The following is an 11,318-nucleotide window of genomic DNA, read 5'->3' on the forward strand; positions in this document are numbered from 1 at the left end:
CTCACCAGTGTTGATTCTGGTGAACTTCTCTGCAGCTCCACGAATCTCGCAGTGCTTGCTTGTGGCATTGGTCTTCCTTTTTTGTCAGCTGGACTGGAGAGACCTCCTGGTCCTGATCTGTCCCTTACTCTACGTTTCCTCCTCCAAGCAATTCCTTCAGCCACTTGAGCAGTATGCATGTCTTCCACAGATCAAGATCTGTTACACTCAGGACATTCTTCTCTCAAACGTCACAGCAAGAAGGTTCTGCAGAAATCCTATCCTGGACCCCTGGTTCGGAAGTGATCCTGGACTCCAATCCGCTCCAGGTCCAAGTCGCGAGGAAGGTCCCGGGTCTGGTCTCTGTGCCACTCACGGTGATCATCGTTGTGCTCCAAGTCATCATCGGTCAAGTCCTGAAAAAAATAAAATCTAAGATGACCAAGGATTCGAAGTGCCCTTAGACTTCACTGCCCCAGCTCAAGTCTTCGGTTGAGATGCGGGAATGACTCCAGAAATCTAGGCCACACTCCCACACATCAGCTATGGAGTCTGAGTTCGCTCCATGCCTCTCTGAATTTCCCAGAGTTGGAGCAACCCCTGTCCAGTTGAGTTTTAGAAGGCCATGCATCTCATGTTTGGGCAAGGCAAACCCTCTAGGCATTCAGGCCCCATGGGTTCGACAGATGCCCCCATTGGATTCTTGCTGGCATATTCGCTCTTTGTGCCAGTCAAGCCCTTTGGATCTGTTATCTGTATCAGTTCTTGTCACAATTCTGCTACCTTTCCGGGAGCACTGATCCCATTGTTATACCGGACTCTGGTACAGAGTGTAGACTTTGGCGCCCACTGGATCATTACCCTCTGAGTCGGAGACAGTGCCTCCTTTTACTGGTAGACACTATAAGGTATACGATTGGGGCAGATCTGAAGATCCTTACGGCTATCCCGACCTCCTAGAAGAGACTGAGGATAACTGGTATGAGGAACTGGCAGATGCCAGTGATCTAGACACCTTTCCAGACACTGGCTTAGTCACTCCTCCTAGTCTGGCTACAGAGGAAGGGGCTTCATTTGCCATTGTGTTGAGGAGGGCAGCTGAGGTTTTGTGATTTATTCTACCTTCATTGGCAGTAGAGACGAACGTCTTGACTGAGGTGCTTCAACCTGTAATTGCCCCCACAGAACCTCTTCTCCCCTTTAATGGTGTCCTGCTTGGGACATGGGCCAAGCCCTGCACAGGGGCACCTGTGCACGGAACTATTGTCCACTGCCCCGCTCCTGGGGAGCCAGATTTCCTCACCCAGCACCCCACCCCTGAGAGAGAGTCTGGTTGTTCACACCTCCATGTCCAAAGTCATCCTAATATGTTTCCTACCACGCCACCGGATAGGTAATCGAAGAGGCTGGACACCTTCGGTAAGAAGCTTTTCTCTTCCACCAGCCTTGCACTGCACCGTGAACATCGTGTGCCTCTTGGCCTATTGTTTTAGACGAGGTATGAGTCATCCTCTCCCAGGTTATTGCCGATGGCAGGAACGCAGCAAAGTTCACTATACGCTGTGGAATGGATTCATTAGTGCCACTGAATCAACCCCCACAATCCCCCACTATCCCCCCAACACCACCAACCCATCCCCACCCGGCAGCCCCAAACTCGACCTCAAAACCCCATTCTTATGCCCTAGGATCAAGCCCCATCTGCCCCAATGGCAGTTCATCACCTCGGATTAATGTACGCTCCAAATTGTTCAGCAGGGTTACACCCTTCCATTCCCAGAAAGCTAACCACTAATACCACCATCCTCAGACTGGCTGACTGAGGACCACCTCTTTTTGCTGCATCAGGGAGTGCAGGCTATTTTGGCCAAAAGAGCCATTGAGAGGGTGCTGACATAATGGGAAGAAGGTCAGAATTGTCCACCCTATTCTAGACCTGAACCCTCTCAACTGCTTCAGAAAAAAGGAGAAATTCAAGATGCTCACGTTGGCTCAGGTCCTGTCTACTAGATAATAGTGTTGGTCTTGCAGGATGCCTATTTTCACATACCTGTCCTGCCAGCCCACAGACTTTACATGTGGTTCACAGTGGGCCACAAGCACTTCCAGTTTGCTGTGCTCCCCTTTTCAGCGCTCCTCGGCTGTTCCCAAAATTGATGGCAATGGTTACAGCCCATCTGTGGTGGTCAGGGTTTCCCATTTTCCCCTCCATCAACAACTTGCTGCTGAAGGCAGGCTGATGCCAGGCAGTCATCACTTGCCTCCATACTACAGCAGACCTCCTTCATTTACTGAGGTTTACTATCAAGCTTCCGAAGTCTCATCTGACTCCTTCTCCGACGCTCCCTTTCAATGGTGCCATTGTGGGCACAGTGCAGTTTTGCACCTATCCTCCGTAATGGAGAGTCCAGGATATTCAGGCTATGATTATGGTTTTTCAGCTTTTATCCTGTATTTTGTTGAAGCTGTAGCTGCTGGGCCTCATGGCTTCCTGCATCCTGTTAGTAACACATGCCTGGTAGCATATGCAGGTTCTGTAGTAAGATCAGAAGTCCCAGTAGGTGCAGCATCAGGGAAATCTCTCTGATCTGGTCCAAATATTGGATGGAACTGCAAACAATCTGCAGTGCTGGTTGCCAAACCATGATTGGGTCAGCAACAGACCCCTCTCCTGCCTAGCACTCATGATGATATGTCACTCCTGTGTTGGGGTTACCATCTGGGAGAGGTGGCGATCAGAGGACTCTGGTCTCCGGTGTAGTCTCAGCTCCACATAAACCTGCTAGAGTGGAGCGATTCTCTTGGCGTTGAAAGCCTTTTTTCCTTCCGTCAGTGGAGGGCTGGTTCAGGTGGTAACGGACAACACCACTGCCATGTGGTATTGTAACAAGTAGGGTGGGGTTGGGTTGTAGAACCTTTGTCAGGAGGCCCTGCGTCTCAGGACATGCCTGGAACGTTGTTGGGACCGAAACGTCCTCTGCATGTTAAAGGACGTGTTCCCCTGCCCTGAGCGCCCAACTGTACTATTGTCTGAATCCCTAATGCTGATTTTTGTTGTCCTAGGCAAACACAGATCATTCGTTTGAGTCATGACATAGACCTGTCTCAAGGATTGTGGTTGGGTTGGACCATTAGGGGCTCCCAAAAGGCTCCCTTCATAGTTGTGGAAGGCTACTGCCTTTACCAAGAGTTAAGGAGCATGTGCCAGGTGGTGGCATCACAGCAAGTAGTGAGCAGTAGGAGGGAACAGGTCCTGCGTCACTGGAGTGAGGCCTACAGGCTCATTCAACTTTTTAAAGTTTTGCTGCTGTGTGCTTAACTTACCCTTGGCCTACATCCGTTAGATATAGAGTTCTGCGCAGTGCGGGAGTGGTGAGTCTGCCCTGGATGTATATGTACTTGGGAAGGGTACAGTACAGGGATAGAGCAGTGCTGTGCAGTACATTCATGGTGGATGCATTTACTGCGGTATATGTCTACCTGCGAGGGGTACATTACGTGAGAGATGTAATGCTGTGCAGTGCATGTGCAGTGGAAGCATATGCTGGGTGTATGTATGCTTGCTAGAAGTACAATACTTAAAAGGTGAAGTGTTGTCATGCGTGTGCATGATGAGTTTGTGTGCTGGTGCTTGAAAATTAGCCCACCATGGCATAATATAGAAAGGCTACAGTAATGCGCATTGTGCACAGAATGAATGTGTAGGCTGAATATGTGTGCCTGGAGTGGCACAATTCATGGAAGTGATCGTACTGGACAGCATGTGTGCACACAGCACAGATGTACACTGAGTGCAACTGTGCCTGCAATGGTGCATTACGTGGAGGACCCTGGGTTCCATTCTGGGAAGTCCAGGCTTTCCTGGTGAAGACATGAGAAGAGGAATGCCTGCAAATAGATGTGTATTGCTACATTTATGTGAGCTGAATGGGACACACTGGAGGAAGGGAGAGACACTCCAGCCCAACCCCCCCCCCCCCACCCCAAACCCCCTGTACACTTCAAAAGGCTGCTCTTTGATTCAGTGACAGATTGCAAGGAAGGGGCCTGGATGAATCTCAAGGAAGAACGCTGGGCTGATAAGGGAATCATAAAAAATAGGACTGGGAGCCCAGGATGAACCTTTTGATGCATACATCACTGTGGCTGACAACCAAGTGTGAAATCTAGTCACTCCCATGACCTGTGTTGTGGGACTATCAGCTTTGAAGTATCTTGCTGTGACAGATATCCTTTCAAGAGGAATAAGTGAAAGAAAAGTGTACACTTAAAAATAAAAAAAGCAGAAACTCTACATAAAACTTCAAAGACTCAGACACTAATGTCTGAAAATGGATTATAAGAAGGGGAGGTTGAAACTACAATAAAATTCATAAGCCAAGCAGCTAGATGGGCTGTGTGACCGGAAGAAGTTCTACAAAACTTCTTCCTGTGACCAGGACTCTGGGACAAGGCCTCCTAGTCTCCCTGTTGAGTGAAGGGACATCTCCTAGAGAAACCAAGATCACCTTCTCTGCTGCACAAGCGCCAGCCTGCTTGCCCAGACCAGTGTGCCCTGTGAGGAAGAGGAGAGTGTTGGAGGGAGTGAAGTCTAGTGGGGAGCCCAGCCAGTGTGAGGAGACAGTTGCTGCACCGATCGTGTTGTTGCCAATGTGAAGATTCCCGTCTGCACCCCTTGTATGCCAGGGGAGGGCTGCCGTGAAGATAGCTGTGAGCAGAGTGCCGTGCGGGACAAATGAAGCCATGTGGCATCTGTGACGGTGGCCTGTATTGTCCGGAGGGGAGGCTTTGGTACAGACTACCTTGTGGTGAGGTCTGTCGTCTTGACTGGTGGAATTTTGCCAACCCTGTGTGCCAGGAGTGGCTACTGATACTTAAGTGGTTGCGAGGATCGGGCCGTCACCTGAGAAATCTTGAGTTATGATGCATGGGTCACCATGAAGCAACGAGGATTGAGCCAGAACTGCCCCTATGAAACTGATGAAGAGGTAATGTGTGCACCACTGCATCACCAGGGGCACAGGAATCTAGTCACTCCTCCACCAGCACCCGTGTTGAGAGTGCAAGACTTAGCATGCAGGAAGACCACTATAGCTCCCCAAATCCCTGCTGGAATGTGCTGCATATACTCAGGAGAGAGCTGCGTGTTGCCAACACCTTGCACAGTACTGGAGCAATGCGAGTGTCCTTGGTTGGGGCACTCGCTGGGACATTGAAAGCCTCCTATGTGCTGGAGCAGGTAAGACTGGTTACGGGCCTTTCGGGCCCAGAGGAAACTCGCTGCGGTGCCAAGACACTTTTGACTATTTTATGAAAAGCTGGAGTGGACTCTTGCGTTAAGGTCTACTTGGGAGCATTCCCTGGATGTTTAGGAGTCATGTTAATAATCGATCTTCGAAGACCCTACTGCCCCTGAAAAACCAAGGGAGCCTTGCACTGCTTGACGAAAGCTACCACAGAGTAAGAAGGGAGTATTTAGCCCAGTTTTTCAGGGTCCATAGTAGTTCGAGCTCCGGGACATCAGTAGTAAATGACCTCAACGCCCACGGTAGGGCTCAGTAACCCCTGTGTGCCCGATGGCCCTCTTGAAGGCATTATTCATTACTGATTTCCGCTTATGTTTTATTGATTTTCCATATGTTACTCAAATCTTTGAAAGCTGGCTTTTCGGGTTGGCATTGCTGCTTGGGAAACATATTGAATTAGAATTTTGCAGAGACTTGTACTGTAAACCATGATGGTGGTACACTTTGATTGAAAAAACTGTCCAAAATAAATACTGCTAGACCCACTAAGGTCATTAATTGCTCTGATTTATGTAAATTGCATGTATAGTTGTGCAGCGAAAAACTCCAGCTGCTTCAGTTGGATAGGAGAAATGAGTGTATTAAGTCATGGTTGGCTGATTTTTGTTTTACATTTCTTTCTTATAGTATAAAGGAGCACATGTGAAACCTGGGTTTGCAGAGCACTTTTACAGTAATCCAGCACGGTACAAAGGACGAGAGAATATGTTGGTAAGTTTGATATCTACGTGAGGTTCTAGGTGTATAAATGAGGAACAGTAATTCTTATTGTAGTAATGCTTAACTTTCTTTTTCTTGTAGTATTACGATACCATTGAAGATGCTCTCGGCGGAGTTCAAGAAGCTCATTTTGATGGGCTTATTTTTGTGCATTCTGGAATATATACCGATGAATGGATATATATTGAATCTCCAATCACAATGATTGGTGCAGGTATAGAATACAGAAGGAACTATTTGATTACAGCTGTATTGTGAAATTAAGACTCAGGTGGTAAATTTACCTACAGAATACATGATCCATTAACTTCTGTCTGTCCAGGCCCCCAAGAAAAGTTCCCATACCACCATATCTGATAGACTACTAGCCGCAGATTCCTTAACATAGAATTATCCCAAGGCGTGAGACTGGACCTGGAAAACTTTCTTGCCCAGAATCTCTGCGTGCCGGGGGGCGGTACCTTGTGACTCCGCCCCGATGTCCTCCGCGGGCGTGATGTCAGCGAGGTCACATAAGCCCCACCCTGGCACGCTGACGTCAGTTTTCTTCTTTTCCGCGTGCAACGCGGATCCGGATTGTGTTCCTTGCCTGTTTAAGGCCTTCTTTTTCCGCTATGAGCGTTTTCTTGAGAACAGTGTGCCAATGCCTTCGGGATTCAAAACGTGCTCGTCTTGCGCGCGCCAGATGTCGGTGACGGATCCTCACCCTTTCTGCATGTGGTGTTTGGGGTAGCATCAGGACTCCACAGATTGTGGGGCGTGTCAGCAAATGAAGCCGAAGTCCCGGCGGGAGCGCCGGATGAAACTCCTTCCGGCACGCATGTCCAGGTCAGTGTCGTCGCGGGAGGTTGACGGTGCTCGGGCATGTCCTCGAGTTCCCCTCGGTCCTCTGGGCAGGCGGCAGCCTTGTCAGAGGCTGAGGTGACGCCGCTCAGGCGCTGGTGGCTGCTGGCCCTGGTGCTGCCGCAGGAGCCGGCTAGGGGTCGGGGCGTGTCCTCTGGCCCCTCTCGTCCCTCCACGCAGGCGGCTGCGTCGTCTGGGTAGAGTCGACGTCTTTTCGGCGCCTTTCCTTCGTTGCCCTGGCTCTGACCCCGCCTTGGTGGCGGAGGTAGTTCTGGCGTCCCCTTCGGGGCCGGTCGCCGTTGACCTGACGCCGGTGGCGGACTCTACATGCCGGGCTGACGTCGGGTCGTTGATTAGTCTTCGGACGCCTCCTCTTCTCCAGAGGTTCGGCGGTTGTTGGTTTTCTCTTCTCCGGAGACGGGTCGCCGCGTCGTGGCCTTTTCCCCGGCGTCCTCTAAGGACGGCTCTTTGCCATCACGGGGCCCGCAGTCTTCGCCAGAGGCACCTCAGGTTCCCCATTCATCGGTCCACCCTCCTCCTTTTCGAGGTTTGCCTTTCCTTCCTCCGGTTGGGCTGGGGGACGGCCGCCTTAGCTTGCAGTCGTCGCCAATGGAGGAACTCCTTTCCCTGCCGCGGGGCCCTACGAAGGCGAGTGCTGCCTTCGCTGGATGTTTCCACGGCTGCAGTAATCTTGCGCATGGGCGATCCAGCTGCCCATTTCCCCACGGATCATCTGCTGGAGGTTCTCCATCAGGGCTCTGGTGGACGGGAGCTGCTTCTTCCCTTCGAGGCTGCGCTCCACAATTCTCTTTTGGGGGCGTCCTGCCATGGGGGACTCGGTGCCCCAGCCTCTTCTGCACCGCCACCGTCCTGCTCCGCATGATCCTGTCTGTCTTTCCCTCCACCCTTCTACCAGGGGCCCTCTTTTACAGACTGACTTTCCCTCCTTGCCATCGGTGTTGTCTCCTCGTCACAGGAGGCCCGGTGGTTAGATTCCTGGGGGCGCAACATCTTCGCCTCCTCCAGTGCTGCTTTACGGGCCCTTAACACTCTTTGTCTGTTGGCCAGGGCCACTTCTTGCTTGTGGGATTCGGCGGAGTCTCTTTTGTCTTCTGCTTCTCAGGAGGGTGCCTGCGTTGATCTGCGGGACCATGTGTTGGATGGGCGGGAGCTGGCGTTTCTGAGATACTTGGCTTTACCATGGGTACTTCGGTGGCCCTTCGTCGCCATGCCTGGCCACGGGATAGTGTTTTCCCTAAGAACGTTAGGGAACAGCTGGTTGACCTTCCCCTTTGATGGCACTATGTTGTTCCACGCCCCTGCGGATTCTGCCATTCAGAGGTTTCTTGCGGGGCTTCGTCGTCCTCCCCCCCCCCCCCCCCCAGTGACCTGACTGTCGGTCTGTGTTTTGAGAGGTGTTCTCCGTTGTTTTTCCTGGGGCCTTGTAACGGGTAGCCAGGGTTGTGTGTTCTGTATGGTTCCTGTGCCCTTGGGGTCCTTTTGTTGGGTCCATGGTGCTGTTGGCTGCTGGTCTGGCCTGTTGTTGACTTGTGGTTTTGGCTGTTGGTAAGCCTGGTAGGCCCTGAGATTAGGCCTTCTGTGGCTTCTTTATTGGTGGCTTGTTAAACCGCCTGCGGGATTTTTCTGCAGGTCTTTGTTTTATCCTCTACTGCCGAATTTTTTTCTAAGAGGTGTTCCCATGGTTCTTGGGACGTTACCTACCCTATGTGGGGTACTTGTAGCTATTATATAGCTCTGTCCTGTGGAGGGGTGGTCACTCTTTCCGGGTTCCTTGCTCTCCGTGGCGTCACGATATGTCGCAGGTGCGATCTTGCCAATTGTATTAGAACAGCTTGGGCTAGATTCATCCTTCCCCTTTTCGCTACGTTGCTTGGCCGATCTGGCCTGCTGTCTGCAGCATCGGGTTGTAGCGGTTCTGCATTTTTGACTTGTGTTTTGGCTTGGTCCTTGGTCTGATGCACCAGAGAGCTTGGCTTTCCTTGGCCTCTGTGTTCTTGTGACAGGCTTAGGCCGTCCTCCGTCTTTTTCTTTTCTGCCGGTTCCTCCACTTCTTCATGGGTCAGTGTGTGTCCTGGCCCTCCCTGGCCTCTGCCTTCGGCTGGCGTCTGCCTTGTCCCTGGTGCGCTGTTCCGTGGTGTTGTCTGTTACTGGTGGCGCATGCCTGTGCAGGCCTGCTTGTTCTCCTCCTCCGTTATGATCTTGATGTGTTTCCTTGCGCCCCTGCCTCTGGTTCCGCAGGGGGCTTCACGCAACAGTGTTTTTCTTCTTCCGCCTGTGCTGTTGGCAGTGGCGCTGTTCCGGCCTTGCTCGCTGCTTTCGGCCGAGGTGTATTCAGCTCTTTTCTATCGCTATGCCTGTGTTTCTTCTGGTGGGCCCTGCCTTTGGTCTACCTCTTCCCTCTGGGTTCGAGGTGGTCATTGCGTTCCTTGAGGCTTTTGGAGCGCTGTCTGCCCCTGCGAGGTGTTGGGCACTCTCTTTCTCGGGCTTGGATATCCTGGTCCTTTCCTTCTTGTTCTTGTGCCATGTCCCCTGCTGGGGCCCTAGTCTCTCCTGGTGGGGAGGCTCTCTCGCAGGCCCTCCTCCCGTCTGGGTATGGCTAGGGTATCTATTCTACGTTAAGGAATCTGCGGCTAGTAGTCTCTATCAGATGTACAAGTTACTTACCTTTGGTAACGATGTATCTGGTAGAGACGATTCTAGCTGCAGATTCCTTCACGACCCACCCTTCCTTCCCGTTCTGCGAGGACCCTCAGCTTGATTTTCTACACTAGCCTCCCTCTGGGTGGCTTGTCTTCTGTGGGGGTCCTTTTCGTTTTCTGCCTGTCTGACTTTCCTCCAGCTAGGTTCTCTCCAGTGTAGGGGCCTGCTTTTGCTTTTTTCCCTTTGTTGTTATAATTTCTGATCCCCTTGTAGTCTTCTACGCTTGGGGTTGTTTTGCCTGTCCATGGCCTCTTGCTCCTTTCAGAGGCTCCGGCCCTCCTTGACTGTGTAGTCTGGGGGTGGATTGCTGTTGCCCCTCTGTTCCGGGCTTGTGGCCCTTTGCTGTGTGGTCTATGGTTGCTGTCTTTCTCTCTTTCTATTACAGCGCTTTCCACTGCTTGTGCCTCCAGCCCGGCTCTCGCCTTGGCTGTCACGGTGGTTCTGTGGGGGGGGGGGGGGGGGCACGGGGGGGAGGTGATCTTCTGATACTTTTGTGCTGCCTGGTGCTACCACCTGGCTTACACAGTTGCTCCTCAGAGGTGGTCTGCTTGCTTCCTGCTTTGGCTTTCCTGTTGTAGCCTCCTGGCACCTCGGTGCCGCCTGGTGGTCTCTCTCTCTCTCTCTCTCTCTCTCTCTCTCTCTCTCTCTCTCTCTATCTCTCTATCTATCTCTCTCTCTATCTCTATCTCTATCTCTATCTCTATCTCTATCTCTATCTCTATCTCTATCTCTATCTCTATCTCTATCTCTATCTCTATCTCTATCTCTATCTCTATCTCTATCTCTATCTCTATCTCTATCTCTATCTCTCTCTTTATCTCTCTCTCTCTCTTTATCTCTCTCTCTCTCTTTATCTCTCTCTCTCTATCTCTCTCTCTCTCTCTCTCTCTCTCTCTCTCTCTCTCTCTCTCTTTATCTCTCTATCTCTCTCTCTTTATCTCTCTATCTCTATCTCTATCTCTATCTCTATCTCTATCTCTATCTCTATCTCTATCTCTATCTCTTCTCTCTCTCTCTTTATCTCTCTCTCTCTCTTTATCTCTCTCTATCTCTCTCTCTCTCTATCTCTTTATCTCTCTATCTCTTTATCTCTCTCTATCTCTTTATCTCTCTCTATCTCTCTCTCTCTCTATCTCTTTATCTTTATCTCTCTCTCTCTCTCTCTCTTTATCTTTATCTCTCTCTCTCTCTCTCTCTTTATCTCTCTCTCTCTCTTTATCTCTCTCTCTCCTCTCTCTCTTTATCTCTCTCTCTCTCTCTCTTTATCTCTCTCTCTCTCTCTCTTTATCTCTCTCTCTCTCTCTCTCTTTACTCTCTCTCTCTCTCTCTCTCTCTCTCTCTCTTTATCTCTCTCTATCTCTCTTTATCTCTCTCTATCTCTCTCTCTTTATCTTTATCTCTCTCTCTCTCTTTATCTCTCTCTCTCTCTCTCTCTCTCTCTTTATCTCTCTCTCTCTCTCTTTATCTCTCTCTCTCTCTCTTTATCTCTCTCTCTCTCTCTTTATCTCTCTCTATCTCTCTCTCTTTATCTCTCTCTATCTCTCTCTCTTTATCTCTCTCTCTCTCTCTTTATCTCTCTCTCTCTCTTTATCTCTTTATCTCTCTATCTCTCTCTCTCTCTCTTTATCTCTCTCTCTCTTTATCTCTCTTATCTCTCTCTCTCTCTTTATCTCCTCTCTCTTTATCTCTTTATCTCTCTCTCTCTCTCTCTCTCTTTTCTCTCTCTCTCTCTCTCTCTCTCTCTTATCT

The 11,318-nt window shown here is 50.5% G+C and overlaps 1 protein-coding gene across 2 annotated transcripts in view; it reads left to right on the top strand.

Moving 5' to 3' along the window:
• Positions 1-11,318, top strand: part of FBXO11 (F-box protein 11) — a 400,064-nt gene that overhangs the window by 152,435 nt on the left and 236,311 nt on the right. For both annotated transcript variants that reach the window (XM_085612738.1, XM_085612739.1), the window contains exons 6-7: positions 5,913-5,996; positions 6,087-6,219. In XM_085612738.1, the coding sequence (XP_085468864.1) occupies positions 5,913-5,996; positions 6,087-6,219 (217 nt within the window). The remainder of the gene's footprint in view (positions 1-5,912; positions 5,997-6,086; positions 6,220-11,318) is intronic.

The sequence above is a fragment of the Triturus cristatus genome, chromosome 6 (genome assembly GCF_964204655.1).
Source record: "Triturus cristatus chromosome 6, aTriCri1.1, whole genome shotgun sequence".
NCBI lineage: Eukaryota > Metazoa > Chordata > Amphibia > Caudata > Salamandridae > Triturus > Triturus cristatus.